The sequence below is a fragment of the Mustela nigripes genome, chromosome 5 (genome assembly GCF_022355385.1).
Source record: "Mustela nigripes isolate SB6536 chromosome 5, MUSNIG.SB6536, whole genome shotgun sequence".
NCBI classification, from domain to species: domain Eukaryota; kingdom Metazoa; phylum Chordata; class Mammalia; order Carnivora; family Mustelidae; genus Mustela; species Mustela nigripes.
Window position 1 is genome coordinate 101,096,766 of NC_081561.1, and position 13,025 is coordinate 101,109,790.

The 13,025-nt window shown below is 33.9% G+C and overlaps 1 protein-coding gene across 2 annotated transcripts in view; it reads right to left on the bottom strand.

Moving 5' to 3' along the window:
- Positions 1-2,842: 2,842 nt before the first annotated feature.
- ELOVL4 (ELOVL fatty acid elongase 4) overlaps positions 2,843-13,025 on the bottom strand; it is a 30,675-nt gene continuing 20,492 nt past the window's right edge. For both annotated transcript variants that reach the window (XM_059400975.1, XM_059400976.1), the window contains 5 exons: positions 11,199-11,386; positions 9,977-10,057; positions 8,846-9,017; positions 6,370-6,497; positions 2,843-4,895 (listed from right to left, as the gene is read on the bottom strand). In XM_059400975.1, coding sequence (XP_059256958.1) covers positions 4,620-4,895; positions 6,370-6,497; positions 8,846-9,017; positions 9,977-10,057; positions 11,199-11,386 — 845 coding nt within the window. In that variant the 3' untranslated portion in view covers positions 2,843-4,619. The remainder of the gene's footprint in view (positions 4,896-6,369; positions 6,498-8,845; positions 9,018-9,976; positions 10,058-11,198; positions 11,387-13,025) is intronic.

Genomic DNA, 13,025 nt, shown 5'->3' on the forward strand with positions numbered 1-13,025 from the left:
TGTAACATCTTTATTAAATTTTCACTATGAAGGCTGAACTAAAAACATATTTAAAATCCAACTGAAAAAAAATTTTTTTATTTAAAATCCAACTGTATTTGTACAGCCAATAAACCCCAACTATATAACATACTTATAAAAATGTAAACATTGTATTTGATTCCCAGAATAACTAAATTAGAACACAAGCCACTTTCAAAGGTGAGGTGTGAGTGTCACTAACATAATGCTACCTCCTGTGTGAGACACATAATCTACCACCCTCTCATTACCAAATAGCTAAGTAATCAGTATTCCTGAAAGACTGGTTCTTAGGATAGCTTCCTCACAGGGAGGAGAAACTCAGTTTAAATATGATGCATCAGGGATGACAAGGAAGGAATTTCAACTGGGCGCTTTCCTCTCTCCCAAAGGCAAATTCAAAGAAAAACTTTAAAACTGAGAAAAAGAGCAACCTAACTAGCTTCTTTCAAATTGCAGAGAAGGTATCTAGGGATTCCTGGAGAGAGACAGAATATATGGACTATGCATGTGGACTGACAAATTCTCTTTACAACTCAGTCTTATATTTAAATTTGGAAATACCCAATAATTTCCACACCCTTTTTAGAAATGGCTATATTATTTAAACCTTCCAAGATAATTTAGTTTTTGAATGGCTTTAATTTGGACATATTCTCTGTGTAGATGTTCAATTACAATGTGACCTTCTGGTAGCTGCATTAGATTATTATAATTAGGTAGATAGATATCAAGTGGTGTGTTTCAGCATGTATTTATTCTCAAAGGAGATACTACTTTAAGGACACAAGCCCTGGGAGAACCTCATCTATGAGAGTGAGAAAAAGAGAAAACATTCTGTTGAATTTCTATTTAAGACAGGATGGATTTCCAAGGAGTGAAAGTATGAAGGAAATCTGTTCACATGTGGACATGTAAACATGCCTTCATCTGGTAAAATGAAGAAGACAAAGAGAAAAGGAGACCTAAGTTCTAGGTCTTTTTTTTCTTAACAGATAGAAAAAAGTTTAGGGACCTCAGGGTGGTTCAGTCCGTTAAGTGAACACTAAGATGTATTTATCTCAGATCATCCCTTCCAAACCTAAAATTCCCATTAATTAATCATTATATAAAGACAGCTATTGACCACCTTCTTCGTAACTCACACACTCTTTTAACGAAATATTCTAGAATCTCAGTCTTTATCTGAGTGGTTCTATATGTCAATTATAATTCTTAACTTATACCCCTGAATCCCCTTCAGATATGTAGAATCATGTTACATCCTCCTATTTTTAAAACTTAAAAAAAATGTATGCCTTCCAATTTACAGCTGTGTCTTCCCTCTGTAGTTTAAGAAGGAAATTAGGAAATTCGGGAGAGAACTAGGAAAACCAACTTCTAATACTTCTATGATTTTGTTGTGTTTTGAAACAATGAAATCTGTTTATAATTCTCTGCCTCTTCATAACTGCTTTTCTGGTTCAGATGGCATCTGCCTAAAATACCTAAGGTTAAGCATGGATTCTAAAATATACTATTAAGGACTTGATTTCCAAGGTGACTTGTCAAAATCGCTTGCATGCTGAGGGGGCAGGTGACCAGATCAGGAAGCAGGTGTTATGTTCCTGTGTGTGTAGCTTAGCACCTCAGCCCTGCAGCCTTATCTACCATCTAGCAGAATACCAAGTTCACCTCACCCAGGTCTGTACCTAGCACTCCACTTGAGCTCCTACACAATCTGTGGCCATCTTTTTCTCGAGAAGGATGGTGTTAAGCATTCAGCTGGCTGAGCTTTAGGCTACAACAAGACATGAGCTGAGAGAGGACAGCTCAGCATGATGTCACATTCTCACAAAGGTCCCAATCATCAGTATGAATGTAATACCTGGATTGCCATATTATCAGATGGACAGGGCAGCAAAAATCACTTCCACCTCTATGTTCTCATTATTTATAGGATAACTGAGCTGCATATCTGAAACACATCTGTAAATTAAAATATTCCTAATAAACTACAAAACACTAGATTCTATGTTCTAAAATGTGAATATAAAAGTCCATATGAAAATATTTTTGAATACCCAGAAGTATACAGAAAGAGAGAAAAAAAAGAATGACTGAATTAATAATGCTAAAACTGAAACAAGTCATCATTCAGTATCCATCAGCAAAACAAAGTCAAGAAGATACAGTCGTTGATGATTCTACTGGAAAATGCACTGTACATGCCTAAGGTATTTCTAGCCATTGAAAATATTTAGTAAATTCCATTTTCTGTGTAAGAAAACATTTCTTTAGTTAGTGACAAAGTTTTACCAAAAGGAAGGATGCAGTCCTCTTCCACTGATTTTTAGGTTATGAGGCATGCAACTCAGAGTGATGCCTGAGAAATTATGAAAGCTACCAGAACACGTTGCATATCACAACTTAGAGTCATCTTAGATAAAGAACCTAAAAAACTGTAGTAAGAGCTGAATGAGCTAATGTAAGAACATAAGACCTCCTCCACCTTATTTTTGAACAAGAAAACCCCATAGCATTAAAAAGTGTTAAAGCTTACATTTGAAATGACAAATGTAAGAGTAGTTTAGAAGAAAATTGTATGTTTTATGTCTGGATCCAAAAGATCTTCCAAAGGCAACTAATTTTTAAAGTAAAAATACGCCACCATAAAAAAAAAAAAAAGGTTTTCTCCAGGAAACTTCTAGTTATACTTCTTTTCTACAGTAGAAATTAGCAGCAGAAAAGATATTTGAATATTAACAACTGAATCAAATAAACATCTAGCAAATGATTTATGTAATAAACTGATTAACAAAAAAAAATCATTTTTCCCACAGCAGTTGTATATTTATTGTGCTGAAATCAGGTAGCAGGGAATGAATAGGTCTGGGGAACCAGTACAGAATGTTCACAAAGATTTACAGATCTCTAGTCATTACACACCGAGCAGCAAAGACAAAGGGGTTGAATCCTTTCAGGTCAAACCATTATAAGTGTTGCAAATATTCTGTATTTCTCATGACTGCATGCCTTTAGGGGGAAAAGTGTGTAATTTTAATGCACAATAAATATTTTATAGTTAAATATCCTAAAATAGTTTGTCTGCACAAACAGCATACATCCTGCACATGCAGTTTTGACATGTTGAGATACTTAGAAATAGTCATGCTTTTTTTTTTTTTGTCGTCACATGTTCTCTTTCTGGTTGATCCCTGGTCAACATCTCTTAACAATTTAACCTATGCAATAAGACAATGTACAAGTTCTCTCTGCTAGTATATTTCCAGTTGTTCATTTATATTACATGAAACACTTCATTTGTAAATAGTAAACTTCATTTTCTGGTTCTGACTACTCTCACTTTTATTCACTTTGCATCTTAACAATTAACACCTTGTAACAATCACACACTAAATTTAATGATCTTTAGCACCAAGGAGTCAAGAATATTGCACCAAAATGGGTTTACACTTCATGTCTAGTTAATAAATAAGATCTTGAACTTTGTCATAAGGAAAATAACACTTCAAAATTAAACACACTGGAAGAGGAGGATAGTTTCACAGAAAAGTTGGGTGTATGCTATTTGTAAAAAAAAAAAGCAAAAAAATACTAGTGGATTTGAAAGTTAATATTAAAATTTACATTAAAGGACTCCTTGATTTTTTAATTAAAATTTATTTAATTTTCAATGTTCTTTCCAACAGAAGAGGTAGGTATATTTCCACATATGAAAAATTGGTAACAGCCACAAATCAAAACAAGGAAAGCCTGATAAAAATCAACATACTCTCTTCTAACAGCACATAAATGTAACTCTTTTATGATGTTACTAATAAAGACATGAGTTGTTTCATGTTCCAATCAGACAATCTTAATTTTCATAATATATTTATGATAGTAATAGGAGTATTGAAAGGCTGCCTTTTCATCATAAAAATTGTTTCCTACAGTGATTTGTGCCACAAGTCATGGTGACCTTTGGGTCGCTAAACAGGATTTTACTGTAATTCTTTCTTATTTTCACCAACACCATCATCATCAAGCCTCTAGGAATCTACAGAAATCATCAGATTTTTAAAAATTTAATTACAACCAAAAGGGTATATTCAGACTAGAGGTGGAGAGATTCGACCATTCCAGTCAGCAAATGAATTCAAATGTGCAAATTATAAGTATCTACAGTTTCAGCTTTGGACCAGAAAATGTAAGGTAACTGATTGTAATCAGTAGGTAATAGTAATTTAGCCAAAAAATTCATACTGTGTTTCTGTGATCATCAGACTAAAGAATGACTGTATATAAGACCCATGAAAAAAATCTCGTGCATTAGACAAAGGGATGTGAACAGAGGGAGAGCCTCCAAAGTCACATAATGATTGCTTTGGTCTGGACAACATCAAGGCTAATAAAAAAAAATGTTTAAAATAAAACCTCATAAATAAAACATCCGGGCATTGCATTTAACACTTCACTCTATCTAAAGATTCCTAAGACAGAGAGCACATTTGCCTTTTCTCCCCACCCCAAACCCTCATTTGCTTGTTTTCCCTGAAATTTTGTATGAAATGGGAGCTTCCTCACTGTCAACAACAGTTAAGGCCCAGTTCAATTTACTCTCCTTTTGCTTTTCCGTTTTTCAGCTTTTTTCCGTTTTCTATCACTAGTTGTTTCTCTGATTTGCTCACACCATTTGCTGAAATACCATTCACAGCTGTTTTTCCAGTTTTTGCTTTCTTAGGCTCTTTGTATGTCCGAACATAGAAGTTAAGAAAGAGAAATATGAAGCTGATCGCGTAAGCGATGAGGGCCCAGTGCATCCATTTGGGGAAGGGACAATCCGTGTAAAGAGATAGCGCTGTGTGGCCGATGGTCACATGGAACTGAACCTGAAAAAAAAAACAACAATGTAGGAATAGTGAGTAACTTTTAACAAATCAGAATCTTCTATCCAGCTAAGATAGGCCTGAATCTTGCCACACTGTGCAAAGTTCAACATTATGAGAACTTCTGGCTGGGAAATATTCTACTCTTCATGAAACTAACATCCTATCTGGAATGGGCAACTGTGTTTTCTCTTTGAAATATAGCATTGCCCATATTAACTAATATATTAAATATGATTAAAATAATTTATTCTATGTAAGCCCGAAATTTAGATCAGACTAAAAAACTTTAAATTCTCCACGGCAAAATCCAGATTTTAAGAACTTCTGCTTTCACAATGGTTCTTAGAACCTAAATCACCAAAAGGATTGTGTATATAGATGTGAAAAAGAATGGCCTCACTCAAGGAGACTCAAGTGAGGACTCCAACAAAGTAGATACAAAGAGTTCAGATGATTTCTGTCATCTCTTCATTTTCTTGTGCCCATTTTCTAATTACTGAGAGAAGTGAATTACACAAACTATATAAACAGCTTACACAAAAACTGGAGGAAGCTTCCTGTAGCATTTTAGTTACAAATGAATCTTTCCCACCCAGCATTCCCCAAAAGTTGTGTTTCCTGTTTGGCCAGCCAGCTGTTTAGCAACTTAAAGCAGAGATGAATAATATTTCCAAATGTGATTCCACTGATAAATTGTGCACATGCTATGATTATAGCAAATTATAATAAATTCCAAGGCCTGAAGAATAGCTACCAGGTTGGTTTGGGATTTCCAGTTTGATGACTGGGCCAGTACCTTGCTTGAATATTTCACCGAGGTACCCAGATGCTACAAGAAGTCCCACTAGGGGTATATGCTGAAAATTATCTGCTCTAAAGGTTAGCATTTAAAAATATCTAACTCTGTTCTCTAAGGACTATGTGTTAGAGAATTAAGAGGAATTCTCTTGTCTCTGTTCCTTTCCTTTGCCCCACCCCTTCCTGGGTTGTCTGGCTTCTCTTCAACTTTTATATCCTGAATGTACGGGATCTGTTAACAGGGACTAAAACAGAATAGAAAACAACATTCAAGCAAAAGCAGGATGAAGAGAGGTAATAATAACATTTTAAGTCTTAAAAAATCGGCTGAGAGAGAACTTATATTATTTTTTTCATCATATATGAGTCTATGTACTTTATGATGTACTTAGATCTTGACTCATCCATTTCACAGATATTTTTAAACAACATTTCTCTTAGACAAGAGTTGTGTTTAGTCTTTTAAAAACATTAAAAAAAAAAAATTAATGGCAATGACAACTAGGTCTATGAACAAGAAGCTCAGAGCCAAGAAGCCTCAACTTCCACAGCGGAAACACAGAGAAAGTCAACTTTGTAACAGAAAATTGTCAAGGATAACTTAGCCCTTTAAAATAAGCAAATTCAAATATATGCAGTGTTTCACCAGAAGAAACTTTAGAAGCATTTAACTCACCAGCTGCAACATGGTCAAATATCTTTTCCACCAAAGATACTTCTGAATCCATGGGCCAAATGCAGTTAGCCCATAGTATGAGTACATAATCACGTGGATAAAGGAATTCAGCTGTGCTCCAAAAAATGCTTCAGAAAAACAGAGTTAGAAGATACAGAAACATTTAATAGTCAATAAACCATCTGGACATAAAATAAATGAATCCACATTATTTTCTAACTTTTAATCTTGAGTACAGATTAGGGATAAAAATTGTAAAGTAGAGGGCGCCTGGGTGGCTCAGTGGGTTAAAGCCTCTGCCTTCAGCTCAGGTCGTGATCTCAGGGTCCTGCTTCCCTCCTCTCTCTGCCTGCCTCTCTGCCTACTTGTGATTTCTCTCTGTCAAATAAATAAATAAATTCTTTAAAAAAAAATTGTAAAGTAGGAATAATGGAAAAGACTTCTCCTCAGATCAAGTTAGGTATTTTTACAGTTTAGACTCAGGCTTTTAGCATATAACTAAAAACGAGTGTTCTTCAAATGCAAAGGACTTTCACAGTGGCAAGTTTCCAAATCGAGTACCCCAGTGATTTAAGCATGCCATAACATGGAACTATTGTCTGTATTGTTTTTCATGCTATTATTCTTGGGGAAAAAAATCATAGTACATATAATTGTTTAAATAGATATTTAATAGGGCAATGGGCTGGCTCAATTGGAAGAGCATGGGACTCTTGATGTTGGTGTGGGTCATAAATTCAAGCCCCACATGGGATAAAGAGATTACTTACAAAAATAATAATAAAGTGAAAAGGACCATTTTAAAAAATGGATTTTTAAAGCCTCATTATTGCCTTCAGAGGGCATACCAACTTATCAACATAAACATATCAACAACAAAATATTATTTATTTCTTAGATTTCTAAACAGTTTTAAACTTCTAAGAGTAGAAGGTAAACTGTACTACTATAATGACCTGTACCCTGGGTCCACAATAGAGAAATAATCTGTTTTCAGCTTAATGACATAAATCATCTTCAATTCAGGCACTTGAAAAGCTGCAGATTTATCTTGACCAAACTGTGAATTCAGATCCTCTTTCACAAAGCTATTCACAGTTTCCTTTGAGTAAGAACCAAGAGGTTCATTTAAGGCCCATTTTAGAGCAAGAGTGGGCTCTGGGCTTGGACGGGTGATGGAGGCTTCAAACTGAGAAGTTAAAGTTTAGTATCGTTTGTCACCCCTTTTTTTTTTTTTTAAGTAGACTCCACACCCAGTTTGGAATGCAATGTAGGACCTGAACTCATGACCCTAAGATCAACACCTGAGCTAAGACCAAGAGTCAGATGCTTAACAGACTGAGTCACCCAGGTGCCCCTAGCTCAGTATCCTTTGACTCAAAACTACTATAACTGCTCCCCATCAAAATATTAATTGCTACATTTAAGCTTAGTTTATGCTTATCTCTGAGGAAAATCTTTTGGTATTTAAGTACCCAAAGATAAAAAGCCAAAACTTTACTTTCTTCAAATTCCTTTTTATTCTTCATATTTCTTTAAAATGAAATTAACCCCAATGTTCATAGCAGCAATAGCCACAGTCGCCAAACTGTGGAAAGAACCAAGATACCCTTCAACGGACGAATGGATAAGGAAGATGTGGTCCATATACACTATGGAGTATTATGCCTCCATCAGAAAGGATGAATACCCAGCTTTTGTATCAACATGGACGGGACTGGAAGAGATTATGCTGAGTGAAATAAGTCAAGCAAAGAGAGTCAGTTATTATATGGTTTCGTTTATTTGTGGAGCATTAGGAATAACATGGAATAACATGGAGATGGAGAGGAGAAGAAAATTGGAGGAGGAGACGAACCATGAGAGACTGTGGACTCTGAGAAACAATCTGAGGGTTTTGGAGGGGAGGAGGATGGGAGGCTGGGTGAGCCTGGTGGTGGGTATTATGGAGGGCACGTATTGCATGGAGCACTGGGTGTGGTGCATAAACAATGAATTCTGGTACACTAAAAGGAAATTTTAAAAATACATTTCTTTAAAAAAGCTAGAAAAAAAATAAAATTTTAAAAAATTTAGTCAGATTTCTTATAAAATTTTAGGCAGAACGATAGAAAATTCTGTGTTAAATGCACATTCTTGTTGCATCTATGCAATAATCAGACAGAATTAATTGTGACCATACTTATTTAGTGATCCTAATGATCTTTTTTGAGATTATTTTCCTTCAGAAGAAAATTCTACATTGTCTGGTATCTAGAGGACACATTTCCAGATTTGCCACTGGATTACTATATAGCTTTAAATAAATTACTTTTCATCAAACAAATAAACAAAAAAGAAAAAAATGAAATTAACGCAGAAACAATTAATCATGAAAGCAAGTTAAAGACCAAGTCAAATTTCCAGCTTCTCATTACTTTTCCACCCAACATATATACATAATTTAATGTATGCAAATATGTCCCAAAATGCTCACCTTGTCCCCCTGCGACCCACTTAATTCCAATCCACCACAATGTGAACATTGTACAGTGATGGTATACATGAAGGAAAGAGACTTGATTGTTTTTCTTCCTCAGGATAAAAAACACCGTGTCCAAATACTCAACCCCTTTAGATACAAAGTACCACCACAGAGCAGCAGCTATCTGTAAAAAGAAAGGAAAAGCATTTTATAAACAGCAGAGTGACACTATCGTATGGTTTTCTATTTACTGTTAAGTTAGTCTAAGCAGTCTTTATTGCACAAAATGTAGAAGGCACAGAATCATTTTTGCCTAAGTAAATGTGAAACCTAGGCATCTATCCATGGGGGGGAAAAACAAAATAACAAATATTTCCTAGGTCATAAATATAATCCTACTTACATGAATAAGTCTTTTCTTTTCCTGGGCTCTAATTAAGACACCAGATGGTACAGAAAGATTATGTTACAATGCTGAGAGATTAAGGATCCAAGGATCCAGTGAGAGGTGACCTCTATAAATGTTTTAAAATATTTTATAAGAACCCTTATAAAAGTAACCTAAACTCAACATTTTTTATGTTAAGTACTTTTATGATGTATGTTCTATGTACAAACAACAAAGAAGACAGTATATAACTGAAATCTATTTATAAATCTTTGTATGTCAAGGGTGACTAGAAAGTAAAATACAACATTACCTGGTTTATTTTTCTGAAAACATAATAACAACTGAGTTTATACCTGTACATATAGTGCTGTGCTTAACTTACTACACATTACATAGTTTATAGAACATTTGTTTATCCTCAGACTCTTAACAAGTGAATTAGACTCTCTTTATGAGTTTCTATTCTTGACCCAAAACACAAAAATCAAAAATATCATCTTTACACTAAACATGGAACTTTTTAAAGTACTGCATTCTAGTAATCCGACACATACTCACTCTCACACAATCATATAGGACACTACAGCTATGAAAACATTTTTAATTACGTACTTTTAAAGAAAAGCATAGTTTTCCTGACTCAACACAATCCTACACACTTTTATACCATTTTACAGAAGCATGTTTTTCAGACTAGGGATTATAAAATTAAACCCATTTCTATTAATTAATGGTATCTTGAATGTACTTACCCTAACTTCATTAACATTATCAGAATAATCCACACTCTGGCAAATATAGCTGTATCCTGCATTATATGATCCCATGAATAACTGGAAAAAAGGGGAATAATATTTAAAATAAAGTTTTAGTAGATATGGAATTTAAAACACTAAATATAATATGCAACCTTTCAGATTATTTTAATGAGCAATCTTGTCTAAAAAAATTGAAATGCATTAAACATTTAATGTGTTGGAGTGTCTAAAATTTGTTCTGTGTCAATTTATTCCAAAGTTGAAATCTAAATTAAAAATCACATGTAACTCTTGGACTGAGACTTCAACTCTTATCTACTTTATAATATTAAGAGAAATTTTGATTAACCATGACTCAGATCTAACACTTGCATTGATTTCTATTCTTGATCCAGAGTGGTTTGCATCTAACAAACAAGGTCAAAGTATCCAAATAAATTAAAGTTTTTTCTATAGACTAAGTTGTCAATTACAGATTTCTTTAAAGGAGAGCAGTGTTTATCTTCACAGCATCACCAGTCCAGTTCTCTGGGTTCATACAGAATTTTAATGAGGAATCTCTTGGGAAACAAATTCCTTCCACTCTTCCAACTTAAAAAATGTCTATGTCAATCTAATCTTTAGGTTTTCTTTTCAGAATGTCATAGAGAATTTTCTGGAGTTCAGAAAAGAAAAAGATGATTAGCAGCAACAGTGTATAACAGTGAAATCATTTTTGTTAAAATACAATGACATTATGTAGTAGGATTTAACTCAAAATCAGTATTTTACCTCTGCAAATTTTGATCAGTTACCAAAGCTGAAACTGTTGAATAAGAATTATGAAAAAGAGCTACAACTATTTACCAGCTACTTAATAAGTGCCAAACACTATGAAAAAAATCACTTATCTCTGATCTAGAAGGCAGGTATTTATCCCCAGTTTACAGATGGGGAAAATAAGTCTCAGAAAAGTTAAGTAACTTCTACTGTCAGTTAATAATGGTTATTTTGGAATCTAGTGTGTCTGCTTCAACATTCCATTTTAAACAACTGTCCTATACTTTCCATATGCTTCATATTTTTGTTATCAAACATGAAAAATTTCAATAAAGTGAAATTTACTTTCAGAGTAGCCAACAGTTATCTTGGGATACAATATACAATGATGGCTTTACATATTCTAATTTCTTTTCAATAACCCTGAGGAATAATAAGGTGATTTTAGTAAACCTACCTCTCTGAAGATAAAAAAGTTAAGCAAAACCATTCCAAAATTATAGATAATGAGCACTAAACGCATCTGGAAAGGTTCTCGGTCCTTCATCCATTTTGGACCCAGCCAAACGAACAGGAGATAAAGAGTACTTATACAAAGTGTAGGCAATGGAGACTGCATCAGAGGCCAATTCTCCACACGTTTATCTAGAGAGAACAAAATAACATTAAATTCATTAAACAATAAATTTGTTTGGAATGAACTTGTTAGGAATTAGAATATTTCAACTTAGCTTTTTTCCTAATTTGACCAAATGCAGGTCAGTTTTCCTTTAGTCACAACAAAAATACATGGCATTAAAACTAAAGAAGTGAGACCAAATTCTTGTGAGTAGCTTTTGAAAATAATGTTTTATTACATATAGCACATATTAAGTTTTATAGAGACCTAGAAAACAAAACCCTGAAATAAAACCTGCTAGAAATATAGGACAAGCTGGGCATGAAAAGTTGATCAAAGACTTCACAGACATAAAATAAATATTTTAAGGAGAAACTTGTCTTTCATATTAAACACGTGAAATTTATCAGTACAATTTGGAAGCTGTGACCCCCTCCCAAAAACAGGAAAAGAATAGTAAACTGAAGAGATAGAGCAATGGAAGCTATTCCCTGGAATATTTTTTGGATACTGAGGACAAGAGTAGAGTTGTATTTGGGGGAAAAAATTAGGGGGGTTACAATTCTATGATTTCTTTACAAGGAAATCACCATATTCAAGACATTTGCCTTTTTCTTTGACAGCATGAGCCTATTTTGCTATGAATATAACCAACTTATGTGCTTTTCTTTAAAGTTATAAGTATTTACATCACATATGTGTACATATTTCATTTAAAACAAATCAACTGTCCCTAGTATTCAAATATGCAACCCTGAATAAATTTTATAATTAGAGTTCTGCCACAAATAACATTTCTAAGAAAAGAGTGGTAATGAAATATACGGCTAACAAAAATTTATTTTCTAATACATTATAAAAAGATACTAAAATTTATATTTCTAAAACCTAAACAGCATTTTATAGGTTGTAAATCTAGTATCTAGTTTATTCTTAGTAATACAAAAACATTTCTATGTTCTATGCTGAGGAAAAGAATGTATTTTTAAAACAGCAACAACAAAAGATCCTGCCTTTCAGTTAGTTCCTAAGACCTAGCTAGCCTAAATGAATTAAATGAAATTGCTCATTACAATGTCTCACCATCTAAACTGTCAGTTTTACTAAAACTATATATGCAAAATAGCTCTGGATTAGATAACCAGGTTTCAAAATATCTTACTTAAAATTAGTCTGTTTCTATATACTACTGATAGAAAATAAAATAAAGGGAAGGAAACAAATGGAACAATGTGGAAGGAAACAAGAAGTGACATAACTATGGTTTCTATGAAATAAGAGTTGTTAGAAAGATGCGCTAGTGACTTGAAAGAAGAACACATATGAAAACAAGAAAAACAAAAACTAATTTTATTTCAGAGTTTACAGGGGAGGCTTACTATCTATATTTATGGAAATTATGGTTCTGTTACTCAAATCAAAACATATTCCAGAATTAAAAATAAATGAAGGGGTGCCTGGGTGGCTCAGTGGTTAAAGCCTCTGCCTTCAGCTCGAGTCATGGTCCCAGGGCCCTGGGATCAAGCCCCACATCGGGCTCTCTGCTCAGCAGGGAGCCTGCTTTCCTCCTCTCTCTCTGCCTGCCTCTAGGCCTACTTGTGATCTCTGTCTGTCAAATAAATAAATAAAATCTTAAAAAAATAAAATAAAATAAATGAAAACGCA